The sequence below is a fragment of the Eptatretus burgeri genome, chromosome 17 (genome assembly GCF_056783735.1).
Source record: "Eptatretus burgeri isolate ZD-2024b chromosome 17, Ebu_testis_v1, whole genome shotgun sequence".
NCBI classification, from domain to species: domain Eukaryota; kingdom Metazoa; phylum Chordata; class Myxini; order Myxiniformes; family Myxinidae; genus Eptatretus; species Eptatretus burgeri.
Genome location: NC_140977.1, coordinates 38,273,048 through 38,288,047, shown reverse-complemented (window position 1 = coordinate 38,288,047; position 15,000 = coordinate 38,273,048). Strand labels below are relative to the sequence as shown.

The 15,000-nt window shown below is 40.7% G+C and overlaps 1 protein-coding gene across 1 annotated transcript in view; it reads right to left on the bottom strand.

The window, feature by feature from the left end:
- PTCD3 (pentatricopeptide repeat domain 3) overlaps positions 1-13,800 on the bottom strand; it is a 57,333-nt gene extending 43,533 nt beyond the window's left edge. Inside the window, exons 1-4 of the mRNA XM_085863051.1 lie at positions 13,700-13,800; positions 11,061-11,116; positions 8,065-8,107; positions 3,292-3,337 (exon numbers count right to left, since the gene is read on the bottom strand). Of these exons, the coding sequence (XP_085719177.1) occupies positions 3,292-3,337; positions 8,065-8,107; positions 11,061-11,116; positions 13,700-13,779 (225 nt within the window). The 5' untranslated portion in view covers positions 13,780-13,800. The remainder of the gene's footprint in view (positions 1-3,291; positions 3,338-8,064; positions 8,108-11,060; positions 11,117-13,699) is intronic.
- Positions 13,801-15,000: the final 1,200 nt, after the last annotated feature.

The window sequence follows — 15,000 nt, the reverse complement described above, 5'->3', positions numbered from 1 at the left end:
CGCGACTCGCTCAGAGTGGATTGATTACACGTCGTGTGCCGTATAAAGTACGTACAAATGCATTGTGCACATGTGTTTGCTATCTCACTGATCGTCTTAATTCCTGTGATTGTTTCGTGGAAAAGAAATTCTGCTTCTGAGCCGTGTGTGCACAACAATCACGAGGCAATTATTTATCCCTTTACTACCTTGTCGTTGTCGTGCACAAATCCAATACATGTATGCACAATAAAGGGCTATACCATGTCCACAAAATATAAAATGTGACTGTTGAACCTTTCCATTAAAAAAGAAACTTTCAGGGACATACAAGTAAAACACTAAAGATTAATATTGCATCATTTCAAGGTGCAAGGAGATAATTTTAAAATCAAACAATGTGAAAAACCTGCACCCACATTTTGCAGCTTATTGAATTGTTCGTTGAAACCAGCCTGCTGGGATAGGTACGATTCGAAATACACGCAAGCCAGGTATGACTGCACTCGACATACATGGGTTTATTCTAAAGTGAAGGTACTGCTTCCATTGGCTTGCTATTCATTAACATTTAGCCAAAATGCTGTAATAAATGAACGGAGAAAAATATGTTGGCACAACTATGAAAGACAAATTTATGTGTCCTATTACACGGCCTCATCCTCGGGACTCTTACGCATTGACTTGTACATTGTGTGCATGCTAATACAAGTTACTTGACAACTCTAGAGTCTCGACTAGCCCGATAAATCCGTCGTCCGTCTGACTAGTCCGATAAATCTGACGTGCTGTAGCTTTCTTTTATTATTCTCTTTTCTTCATTGTTTTCTACTGGCGCTACATGACGACAGTAGGAATAAAATAAATAAAAATGCAACAGAACGTCAGATTTAATCGGACTACTCTAGACAATTGTGTTGCAAGGTGTGTTCTGCACACAAGTTTTCATCGTATCCGGACAATGAGATAGCTTCGTTTTATGCGCGGAGAGATACTGCCGATGACATGCGCTGGCCTTGCTTGCGATTCATTCGCCATGGTGCAACATGTCTACTGCGCTGCTCTGGTCACGTCACCTCACTAAAATATTTATAATATCGAGCAGTATGCAAGTCAAATTTACATTACTGGATTACGAATAGGATTTTGTCTAACCAGTTGTTATTGCCAAGTCTTCCTTCGATGTCCTCCCGATCATCATGAACTCCGGGAATTTCATGGCCAGTTTCCTCTGCTTGACCTGCTTCGGGCTCGACTGCTAAGGCCGTATTCCATTTCCAGCTGCCTGAACTTCACCTCCCACGACTACGTTATCCGACAATTCTCCATCTGATTCAGACCAAAATCCTTCATTTCTCTCACACTCACTGTCGCTACCAGACAAATGAAAGTCCATGTCATCTGTTATTCAAAACCAAATGTTTGCTTTTTTAAAAGCAGAAACGAACGAAGCGTTTGAGTCGACCAATCAAATGTGGAAACACACAGGAAGCCAATACAATCACGTAGACCACCAACCCGAGTAATTTGCGTGCAGCCTTTGTTGTTCTGGAGATGACGTCATGTGGGTTACGCGTCATTCACTAGATTTCGGCAGAATTTTTAGGGGCGTTCCCGAAGAGGTTTGTTTTTTTAATTTTACATTTTACAGAACAAGTATTGTGAAAAAACATTGTCAGATCAGAAATCACGATGAAAAACTCCTATAGGACATATATATATATATATATATATATATATATATATATATATATATATATATATATATATATATATATATATGCAATTTCAGTACTTTTGAGTGTCATGGGACCTTTAAATATGCATCGTAATGCAAGGATGTACAAAGACGTAATTTTAATGCATCGGTTAAGGGGCTGTCACACCTTTACGTTTTAGCCAGCGTATGGCAAGGTATCAAAATGTATGTAAAACGCTGGCGCACGCTGAACTATTGATGTTTTTTTTTAAGTTTTGGGCGTATAATAACGTGTTGGACGTATGCATAACGTATTAGTAACGTACACAGAACGTTTCAATCACATATAGATAACGTATACAAACGAATGCTGAGCGTGTTGTCGGCGTTCACAACCTATGCCCAACGATAGTCTAACTTATGCATAGCGCGGCAGCGTATCGCCGACGATCACGTGGCGTAGTCTATTAATAGGCTGCGGCTCGACGATTCAAATCATAACCGCACTAGACATCGAAGTGTGAAGCCGCTGTCACACCTTGACGTTTTAGCCAGTGTATGCAGACGTCTGAAAAATTTGCCGAACCAAGCTGGCACACGTGGAATACGTTATGGGTAAGTTTTGTATACGTTAAGAGCCCGCTGGCATACATCGTAGTATGCTGGCATACGTCGTAGTACGCTGGCATACGTCATCATACGCCGAGTACGTCGAGAAATTTTCAGCATGTTGAAAATTTCTCGACGTACTCGGCATATGACACACATTCCGCATACGCTGGCCATAAGTTCGAGGCACGTTACGCGATCGTTGACACACGTTGATACACGTTACTTGTACGTTACTCATAAGTCGAAACACGTGGAGGTAATGGTTAGTGTCAGTGTTCCAGACCCCCTGGTTTTTTTTTTTTCTTCGGTATGACGGTGATGTTGACACTTCGATTTCTAGTGTGATTACGATTTAAATCGTTGAGCGGCAGCCTATTAATTATATTATATTATAACCGCAATAGAAACCGAAGTGTCAACATCACCGTCATACCGAAGAAAATAAATAAATAAATAAAACCAGGGAGTCTGGAACACTGACGCTAAACATTACCTCTACGTGTTTCGACTTATGAGTAACTTACAAGTAACGTGTGTCGATGTGTGTCAACGATGGCGTAACGTGCCTACAACTTATGGCCAGCATTATGCGGAACGTGTGAGACATACGTCGAAAAATTTCAAGCATGGAAAATTTGTCTAACAGCTCGGCGTACTACGACGTATGCCAGCGTACTATGCCGTATGCCAGCGTACTATGCCGTATGCCAGCGTACTACGACGTATGCCAGCATGCTCTTAACGTATACAAACTTACCCATAACGTATTCGACGTGTGCCAGCGTTTTAGCCAATTTTTTCATACATCAGGCATACGCTGGCTAAATCGTCAAGGTGTGACAGGGCCTTTAATTCCAGCTCCAAACACTTATCTGGTCACAAATACTTTATCATGGCACCCACAGGTGGAAACATAGCAGAGCGTTCAGCCAGCACCTTTGTACACATGAAGATATGCAAGACAAACACACAAGATTGAAAGCCTGAAAGGAAGTCTGCACCTTTGTAATTGTTGAATTAAGAGCCTTCAGCACCGCCAACTTGTCCCTGAGAGGAAAAAAAAAAACAGGATATACAAAATACGCAGCGATGTAATATGTGCACAGAAATGTTTGGAGGACAAGCACGCATGTGCATGCATCCCTACCTCATGATCGGACATAGCTCCACACCAAAGCTAAAAAGGTGTCACCTGTTCTACAACCAACTACTAAGTTCCAAACGAATCAGAGTAGATTAAATCATCCTCCACTGCATAACGTATTCTTTGCATAAAGCATGGGGGACCAACGTTGAAGGAGAAAGATTCATGAACCAGTTGACAATTTGGTTCATGAATAATGGTCCTTTACCGAAAAAGGAGGTAGAGATTTTGAGTTCTGGGAGGAACTTCCTCCCACCTCCTGAAACCCGCAAATGGAGATGACCACCAGCAATCGTCTTCGCCGTTGTATCATTTCCTGAAAATTTTCAAATAGATCTTTGCCAAAGCATTTAAATTTAGTCTTTAGGGCTAACACATTACAAAAAAAGATGTTTGGCTTTTTTTTTAGATGCCATCTTGGATTAATGGTAGCCATATAAAAAATTTTTAGACAAACATTAATTATAATTGTTTGTTTTGGGCCATTAGAGTCACTTAAACAGATAAAATTGAATGTTATAGTTGTCAAATTAATGTACATTACCTCCTTGTTATATAAAGTATTATTTGTTGTATATATCTGTTAATTTTTATTTACAATCAAGATTTTTTTTTTATTCAGAATATGGAAACAGAACCATCTGTAAGCCAGCTAGAGAAGTGAAGAAAAGGAGAGACAGAAGTGTTTCTAGCAAACTGAATGGTGCACTTGATAGCTTGTAAAATGCCTGAAAGACTCAGACTGACATTGCAGCAGTGCAGGATAAACTGATATCAAAGAGCACCGAACTTGATCTCCACAAATTCAGAGACATTTGATTTTAAAAAACATCAAATATCCCATGTACAGCGGGCCAGGATATATAGGTTAATTACATGCAGCAAATCACTCACCTGCAACAATTCCTTCGGAGCACATGTCAGCATATATGGGATTTGCATCTTGCTTCGCTTGAGATGTGCATTTGGTTTTTTGCAAACAACTGATTTAACCATGTGGTGCATATCCCAGAATAGATTGCACGTATGTACAGCTTACAGTAAAACACATCCAGTCGTTTGGCAGGAGTTCAAAAGAGGAGGATCTACGGTCCAAACAAATGTCACAGCAATCACAGCTATTGGTGTTGATCAGGCTCAGAATCACATAAATAAGGCTCAGAAAGGTGATGGAGGCATTTGCTGTACAACCACTAATCCAGAAGCCCTACTGAGATATTGTCTCACTACTCCAGAATTGACATGATTGTCTGCGGAGACAGAACATATCTTTGGCTTGGAATACTCTTTTAGAAATCGGCACCATGATCTATCTGGTGGAAAACGTGTACGACAGGAACAAGTACAAAATCTGAAAGATGTCCTGTCTAAATACAATCCATTCAAGGTTAAAGAGGTGAATGATGGCACAGAGATGATGTGAGTACATCTCACAAAGAAAGTAATCATACCAAAAGATGTACAAGAGAATATACTCAACACTGCAAACCAAGGTGAATCTGCCTGCATGGATTTTGTGGAACAGATACTGTGTGGTGAGCAAAACCTGTGGGCCAAAATGACTAAGTTGTAAGTTCTTGGATGGAATGAAAGCAACAAAGTCATGAAAACCAAAGTAGGAGCAGAGAAAGTTGTGATCAATGCAAACTTGTTACTGGCATGTTTGCTTGTAATAAATCATCCAGAGACATCAATCTGAAAGAAGTGATCAGATAATACAAATTCCCTCCCATTAATCATATGTTGACGTCAATGGATGGATGACTCCATCCGTGTATTGACAAAGCCCAACTTGCTTCTCTGCTGGAAGAACAGGTAGTGCTGCTTCCACTGATCAACAGATTGTGGTCACTGGTGATACATCAATTATCTTTGATGCATTGGCTGTCCTTCATGAAATGGCTGCCTTCAAGGACAATATAAAAAAACTGCAGTGATCTGGCTCATCATTTTGTTCGTGCCATAGACAGCAAGAGGCAACAGTATGCCAATTCATATGTAGTCTTTGATAACTACAACATGAAATCACTTAAAGAGTGCATAAGACGACGTCGTACCAGAGGAACATCAACACATATGCCACAGTAAAAAATTGACAGCAACATACGTATCAGAAATTTTAACAGATTAATGAACAGCACTAAGACCTTCTTATGAAGACAGAAAGACCTTCTGACACTCTACTTGGCCCAGCAGGTGATTGAGAAGTGCAAATTTGTCATCACAACCGTTCATTTCATAGGTGTGCTGATGAATCGGTCACAAAAAGATGCAATCAGTGTGGAAAGCACAGAAGAAGAAGTAGATACACTGCTAATACTGTATGCTTCAGAACTGCACAAAACTGGAAAGTGTTCACATCTATTCTCCAGACACAGATGAGTTGATCCTTGTACCCTGAGCAATGCCAGCACTGGGTGATCAAAGCATTATCATCATGGGTACTGGAGCAAATCGTCAGCCCATCTTTTTACAACCCATACATCATGCACTTGGTGAGAATCGTGCCAAGGATATTGTGGTTTACATGGAATAAGTGGTTGTGACACAACTGGATGCATATTTGGCAAGAACAAGACTGCTTGGTGGAACGCCTTTGTGAAATGCAGCGCCGATGTAATTTATGTACTTGGGTTTGTGAAGGAACCTTCTCCTGATGTACTCGAGGGTTGTTAAGAGTTTGTCTGCAATTTACTGAGCCTGAAACAAACACCTTTCAACCAAGCATCTATACTCTCCGTCAGCATTACTTCCGAGGGCTCAACAGATAGTAGAGCACAGAAAAATTATCTCCAACCCAAGGAGCCATCATGAACATGCACGTAGGGCCCACTTTCATGTAGCATTTGGAGACACCCGGAAACAAACTTGCCATTAGATCTTGGGTGGTCACGGAACTCTTCAGGAGAACTCATGCTCATATTTACCAGAGTACCTCTTGCTCCTGATTCTGTTCTGCAGTTGATAAGATGTGGACGTGTGAGGAGCCATTGCAGGTGGGCACTATTCATGTGGGGAAAGTGATGTATCCTGCACAGAACTTTGCAGGCGTAATTCAGATAACTGTAAAATGTGTACAGAGGTGGTGATGATTCTGAATCTGACGATGATGATACTCTGTAAAACTCTGAAAATCAATCTCTAGATACATTGTGGCTGAAAACAGCTGAAACCTGAATGCTATTCAGGTTCCGCCTGATGACTCAATCTTTACTCTTTACTTATTCTGGTTCCTTCTTGGTCTTCAGTTTGATTGTATATAACTATTGTTTGTAATTTTTGTTTATTAAGAAAATTTGAATGTTCAATTTGGTTATTTTTTTGTTAATAAAACTCAGTCTCACGAGTTTGCCAAACTATATTGAGTTGACAAAACACCTTTCATGTACGGCTGGTTTTGAACCCATGACCCCTTGTTTATAAGTTGAGAACGACCATGGGCACATCATTACCTCTGCCACCGAAGGTGAAGGAAGTTATGTTTTCACCCCCCTTCTGTCTGTTTGTTTGTGTGCAGGGCATCTCAAAAAGTTGTGGACAGGTTGGATGTGCAACAAGGAAGAATAGATTCAATTTTAATGAAGATCTGTAAATGTTTCAGTGATTCTTCACCATTGAAAGATAGGGCTAAACCGATATATAGCACGATATCTCAAAAAGTTGTAGACGGATTTGGACGAAACTTGGTGGACACATCGGGTGTGTGGCAAGGACGAATTGATTCGATTTTGGTGAAGATCCGAATCCGGATTTATTTTTAAAATATTTTATTTTTAAAGTGATTCTTCACGAGTGAGAGATGGGGCCAAAAATGATATAGTACTGTATAGCACGATATTTCAACAATATATTGGGCCCGATATGTTCTCGTGGATCAGGCATTGCGTGGCAGAGGTATGAGCTCTACCGAGTGCCCTTCTCGTTTAATATAAAATGTGATATAACAAGAACATTACTTTTAAAATGCAGCAGTATTGGTGAATAGTCCTGCAACGTCAACATTTTCGAGTTATAGTATTATTAAATTTACATCAAATTGTAAAAAAAATTATGCTGACTTGAGGCTTTTTTACTATGGCTAAAAATACCTCAAAATGACTCCAGAAAAAATGCCAAGTTAACTTTTAGTGAAGTTGACATTAAATTAGCCCCCCCCAAAAAAATACATTGGAAAAATCTATATGAAATTTTCACGATCTCCAATATTGCGACATAGCAGTATAGACTACAAGACAAGTTTGTGAGAATCCAGAAAAATAGATCATTCCCATATTTTGATAAAACAACAATGGACATCACATGTAACGTCATTCTGCTTGTGTGTGCACAATAAGCAACGAAACATGTCATATCAACTATGCAATTCGACCAGTCATGGACAAGACATGGGCACCTCTATTGAAGTTATATATTCGATGTTTCATGATAACACACTCGAACATAACGATTTAAAATACAAAGTGTGTGTGTGTATGTGTGTGTGTGTGTGTGTGTGTGTGTGTGTGTGTGTGTGTGTGTGTGTGTGTGTGTGTGTGTGTGTGTGTGTGTGTGTGTGTGTGTGTGTGTGTGTGTGTGTGTGTGTGTGTGTGTGTGTGTGTGTGTGGTCGCTCAGTGAGCCGGAAGAACATACCAAGTCTTCTTCTGGGGAAGAACAACACTTGTGGGTGTCATACCTGCAGAAATAAACAAGAATTACAAATATATATTTATTATTTTACAATCGTACGTTACATGAGCCGTTACGGTACGAATCATCCTATGATTAATTTGCAATTGGTCATAGTAGGGTCATATATTAACTTCATGTGACTGACCACTCAGAGCATAGGACAGCTTGATCGTGGATTTTGATTCTTTGGAGTACTCAGAAAAAAGGAATAAGCCCCCATGTCCCTCGTGAACATGTGGGCAAACTCTGCCAAGAGGGCTAAATCCAAGATGGCTGGCGCCCGCATGAGTAAAAATTAGAGTGTGGTCTAAAATTCGAACCAATGGACATAGAAACACGTTTGATGGGTCATTTTGTAGTGATTCGAGGACGAGAAATGCAATGGAAGACAAATTTTGATGTTTCAAAGTATAAAGGTGAAAGTGCGTAATTGCTGCCCGAAAATACTAAATTATACAAATAAATAATTTGCTTCCAGATTTGTTTGTCTTCACCTGTATGCTGAGACTGCTTAGGAGTCAACTGCAGTACATCTTGGAGTAGCATAAGCCCCAAGGGAAGGAAATGGAAGTAGTTAAGATGTAGGAAGTTGAAGAAAAAAATAATCAGGATGAGAAATTCTTTATGAACCAAATGGACTGCTCCAGAAATGAAGCGGCGTAATGAGACCGTCCAATATGTTGGAAATGCTGATGCATAAATGGTTCATGCCTCATAAGAAACACTTATGCAAATAGGTACTCGATGAAATGCATGTTCTCTGGTTTCAGGTTGCTGTCCGAGCATCATCTTCAAGTGGCGCCAACATTCCCAGAAACTCCGTCGTTCTGTAAATGAGCTTTTGGTCGATAAGCCACATTTACATGAACATTAGGGTTGTTCAATCGCGTATAAATACAAAAAAAAATTTTTTGCATGTACTTATGATGTCAGGGATATGATGTTGCTGTGTTTAAAGCTTGCTAAGTCTGAGCAAAAAAACCGGCAGGTTTTTTGGTGATCAGGAGAATGCCTCCGAGTCCGGTGAAAGCAAGCCAAAACGTAGCAAACTTGAAAATGTCAACGCATGTGACTGTGCATGACAATGTGGCAAAAACTGTGGCAGTAGTGATGCTATTGATGAGATGATGATAGTGAAGTGGATAAAAGCCTGGAAGAAAAATCAAAACAATGGCAAGGTTTGGACAAATTCGGTGATTTATATGATACAGTGGATTGGGAGCAGGGTCCGTTAGAATTACATATACATAACTCATGTATTCTAACTCTCTAACTTCGCAAAGTTATCTCAAGCTAAAAAAAAACGTTGATTAAAAAGACAAACAGTGAAACTGTGACACCTGGTCTGGTGTCTCTTGACATGCAGCCACAATGTGAGCCAAGTGCCCCAAAGAAGTCACTCTCGAGAACAGATTTACTGGATGAAAAGCACCTCTGCATCTGGTGCATGAAGCCTAAGGATGCGAAATATAGCGGTGACGCCAGAAGTCAATGGTACCCGATATTGTCAATGGCAGCATGGAATCGGTTTTAAAGGCACACCATCTTCTTGGACGACCCTGAGATACGGAGTCGCGATGTTAAACTTGTTCATCAATTCACCACAGACATTCGCTACAATCACCACTGTTGGCTAAATAATATAACGTGTAAAGTAATTGCTGATGGTAGACACTTTCACCTCCAAGGTGTCGAATTGGGCGAGGCTCAGCATATGTTCTATGATCATATGCGGATGGTCATATTTGAGGAGCATGAGCTGTGAAAAGTACAGAGCTTCCTCACTGACTGCAAGCACATCACCACAAACTTCGGCTTTGACACTTCAGGTACGAAGTCTAGTTATGCAAAATAAATCTTGGTGAAGGAGTTTGGTGACGGCATCGGGTGCCATGTAAGGCAGCAGAAGAATATGAGTGAGCTGGTGTATGACATGGCAGCGGGAGGCACGTACATCGAAGCCGCCATCTCTTCATGGGGCATTAATGACAAGCAGCTGGTCGTGAATGTGGTGGGGCACACGAGAGAACAGATTCAATGCACCAAGACTGTGCCACGACCTCCAATACACAAAACCTGCTCTATCCATCACATTGGCACCAATGAAGGTATCCGAGATACTGAATCATCCGACCCTGACAACTCCTTTTGCAGTCTTCAATTGCATTTCTCGTCCTCAAATCACTACAAAATGACCCAAACGTGTTTCTATGTCCATTAGTTAAAATTTTAAAGCATACTCTACTTTTTGCTCGTGTATGCGGTGACCATATTGGATTTGGCCCTCTGGTGGAGTTTGCCTACATTTTCATGAGGGACATGGGGGGAAATTTTTTTCTAAGTATTGTACTCCAAATGTAAGAATCAAAATCCACCATAAAACTTTTCTATGCTCCGAGTGGTCACGGGAAGTCAACATGTGACCCTACCATAAAGGGGATGTACAGATTGGACACAAAAATGGAAGAGTTTTGATTCCTTACACTTACCAAACATTTCTCTTTGAATCATTTCATTCTCTACCCCCCACTTTCATTTCCCCTCAATGTAGCTTCCATCAATTCCCTTCGACTTCCAAATCCTTCCAACCAACGTCCCTATTCTCCCCAATCGTTCTAAATTTCATTTCCTGAAATGCGTAATTGGGTAGAATCTACCTGAAAAAAAAGACGATATATTATATATCAGGTGTGTTTCACAGCCAATCAGGAATGCTCCGTTAGCAAGAGTTGGCTGCCTTAGAAATGATGTGGAAACTTAACAAAATGTATTTACAGCTTAAAGTAGAATTTTGAAGGTGCAAAGTGAGAAGTTAAATGATTGGATCTAGTAAATTTCAATTTTTGAAATTTGACTCGTTTCCTTTTAAACAACAACAACAAAAATCAATATGCTGTTTATTGGTGGGGATAATGTAGGTGATGTCTCAAAGCAGTTTTAGCATCCACCCATCTTACTTTCGGGGGCTTGAGCTGCTGCCTGTTCATATGCTCTTGTCACCGTTTCATGGACCCTGTATAAAAAGCAAAATGCACAGTCCAAAAAAGCTCAAGCAGCGACAGCTTCTCCAGTTGCAATGAGCATATCAGCAGAGTACTGGGCGTTAGGTTTTCAAAGCACCTGCTACTAGTACAGCATGATTCATATAATTATTAAACAAGAGTTGGAGCATCACCTTGAGCATCTCTCCATAAACTTTACTCAACACCTACACTTTCTGCCATGGCCAGGTGCTTGGTACAAGATGACACAATTTAAATTCACAAAACAAAACGAAGTGGTGTAATGGTTAGAGCGTCCGCCCCAAATCTGGGAGGTTGATGGCTATCCGTGGGTCAGAGAAAATTCCAACTTAGGAAATGCCGAGCTGAGTGTAGTGAAAAGGCAATGCACCATGCAGCGATGTCTCTGGTACCCAGTGTGTCCCGGGAAGTGACGACACTTCCACCAAACTCAGTGTCTATGTTTGGCTCATCTAACCATTCTGTGCTGTCTCTCATGTGTTCATCTGAAGGTGTGTGTGTGTGTGTGTGTGTGTGTGTGTGTGTGTGTGTGTGTGTGTGTGTGTGTGTGTGTGTGTGTGTGTGTGTGTGTGTGTGTGTGTGTGTGTGTGTGTGTGTGTGTGGTCTCGTCAAAGGATAGTGTGCGGTTGGTGATGTACGTTTCTGACCCAAAAATCGTGTTCGGCCATCCCCCTGAAAAAGGAGAAAAAAAAACTTGTAATTAAAATAACGATTTACCCATTTTAATATTAGCACCATTGGGATATCCCTGAGCATGCCAAATTGTCTCCTCCCCACCCCTACCGCATTCCCCCAATGAAATTACCTCATTTTGATGGACATATTTTTGGTCTGATATTGGTGTGGTGCAGGCGTTATGGGACGAATGGCCTCCTCTTGCGTCTAGTTTCCTTGTTGTATGCGCCACCGAGGGGTGGAAGTTTTGTTTTCACGATTTTGTCTGTGAACAGGATTCTGAAAAAGCTGTGGGCAGATTCGGACAAAATTTGGTGGATAGGTTGGGTGTGTGATAAGGACGAATTGATTCGATTATGGTGAAGATTTGGATCCTGAAACTACAATTTTTAAAGCGATTCTTCATCATTGAGAGAAAAGGCCAGAAACGACACACAACACGATATCTCAAAAGGTTATGGACGGATTCGGACGAAATTACGTGCACAAGTTGGGTGTGTGTGAATGATAAATTGATTCGATTTTGGTGAAGATCCAAATCCAGATCCTGATACAATCTATCTATATATTACTAAAACTCTCATCTTGTGTGTGTATATATATATATATGTATATAGAAAAATATTTATATGTATGTATGTTCCCGAAATACAGCCAAAACGGAACACGATAGCACAAAAATTTTAGTGCCACCTTGCCTACAATTCTCCTGCGGTGTGCAGTATCAAGGTTCGTTTAAATCGGGCAACGAAAAAAATTATTAATAAATCAATTCCAGATTCAGTCAAGTACTCTTCAGGATAATTTGATCAATGCAAACAACTTCAGCGGTATAGTTCGCTGGAGCTATCTTTTTTATTATTTATTTATTTTTTGATATGTTTTTTTTAATCAACCGCTGTCACAACGGGAACCCAATTTTTTTATTCTTGTAATTTTTAGATCCTCGTGGAGGATCTCTAAGTCTTTCTCATGTTGTTGTTCTTCATCTTCTTCTTGTGGACTTTTTTGTTTCACAGCCTCCAGTTTTCATCGAAACTTCCTGAAACTTGGCATGTATATGTATAAATACCCTGCGCAGACAGTAACAATCTCGGATTTTGAAAATTCCTCCTAGAAAAAAAAGTTATGACGTCAAAATATCTTCGCGAATTGAAATCGCCTAAAAATTATCTCCGAAACTAGGCAAGCTTTTTTAAATTCTGTGTGCGGGAATCGAACAGGGCATTAGCAGAGATAAATTACCGCACATGTAATATGTCACTATGACGTCATATCAATTTTATGACGTCATTCCTATTTTTTGACATTTTTGTTTCACAACCCAGAGTTTTTATCGGATCTTCGTGAAACTTGCCATGTATATGCAGAAAGCCCACGCGCAGACAGTAACCATATCCGATTTTGGAAATTCTTCCTAGAAAAAAAGGTGACGTCATAATATCGCCGCTAATGGAAATCGCCTATACCATTATCTCCGAAACTAGGCAAGCCGTTTGAATTTTGTTTGCGGGAATCAAGCCGGACATTAGCACAGATCATTTTTCGCAAACCTGATACATCACAATGACGTCATAATCATTCAGAGGACGAGGATCTTAGCTCATTTGAGCTTGTGAAAACCGATTCTTCACCATTGAGAGATGGGACCAAAACCGATAGATAGCATGATATTTCAAAAAAGTTATGGACGAGTTTTGACAAAACTTTGGTGTACGAGTTGATTCGGTGACAAGAACAAGAACGATCAGATCACTGCCAATCCGTACAGACCACGAAGTCTGTGGTAAGGAAACCAAAATAGGTAGTGTATGATCATCGCAACACCGTTTCGTTTCGAATGCTGTTCGGAGGATGCGTACCTATTGTTTAAAAAAGCTACGACGATCGGTACTCACTGTGCAGAGGCAGAAAACCTCCAAAACACCATTCGAGAAGCCCACCGTCCACACTTGGAGCAAACCGTGCGCAGCGCCATATTGAACCGGAAGTAGTTAAACGTCACCAGTCACCACAAATATTTTCTCCATACCTCAAAGGAAATACTCGCAAGAGAATCACTTTATTATACTATTGCTAATGTGAACAATTTATTTGGAACAATTGGTGAAATAAAATGCTTCACTGGCGAGTCAGTGGAAACAAAATGTTGGCGCTGCTGCGAACTACATTGCCATGCTCAGCGTTACCGGCGGATCTGATGTGCGGGTGCAGCATTTGCTGTTTTGGAACAGGATCGGTGTCTTGCTGCCTCATCAATTCAGGGGAGAGGGGATTCAATTTTTAGCTCATCTACGGCGAGGTCGGCAAGAAAACAAGGACAAATGTGTCCAAGAGCCGCGTCCTAAATATCCATGTCATGAATGCCCTCTTGCTTTGAGGAACGGGAAAGAAAAGGGGGAGGGAAGGACAGAGAGTTCGGGGTTGGGGCAGTGATAAGAGATCGAGGGAACAGTCCTTTTCGTCCTTTTCGACACTTTGGACCACATAGACCCTTTGGAACCATAAAAGCCCGAAGATCCTTTAGAAACCTAAGGCCCTTAAGACCTCAAATATCCTCAAGAACCCGAAGATCCCGAAATCCCAAAAGACCCTTGAGACCCTCTTTATCACCTAATGCAGCCTGACTACGACCGCCTTCCATTAGGAGACGAGCATCTGTTCCACTTGAGACTATTCATTCATTTCGACCTCTAATACCAATAAGACCCTTGAGACACTTTAAAAACCTGAAGATCCTCAAGACCCCTAAGACCATCCAGAACCCTAGGACCCTTTAGAACCCTAAGACCCTGAAGACTCTTAATAACCCTGAGACCCTTAAGACTTTAGAATGCTATTAAGACCCATAAGGACATTTCTAACCCGAAGACCCTTCAGACCTTTAATACCCCTTTAGAACCTTAAAACCCTCTTTATCGCCGAGCAGGATATCACAAAAAGTTATGGATGGCTTCAGATGAAACTTGATGGACAGGTTGGGTATGTGACAACAATCAATTGTTTAGATATTGGTGAAGTTCCAGACAACGACCAATTGTTTAAATATGAGTGAACTAGAATTTCTGGTGATTCTTCATCACTGATGGGGCCAAAAACGACACATAGCAGGATATCCCGAAGAATTATGGACGGATTCAGACGATACTTGGACGGGTTGGGTGTGTGAAAAGGACGAATTTATTCGATTTTGGTGATG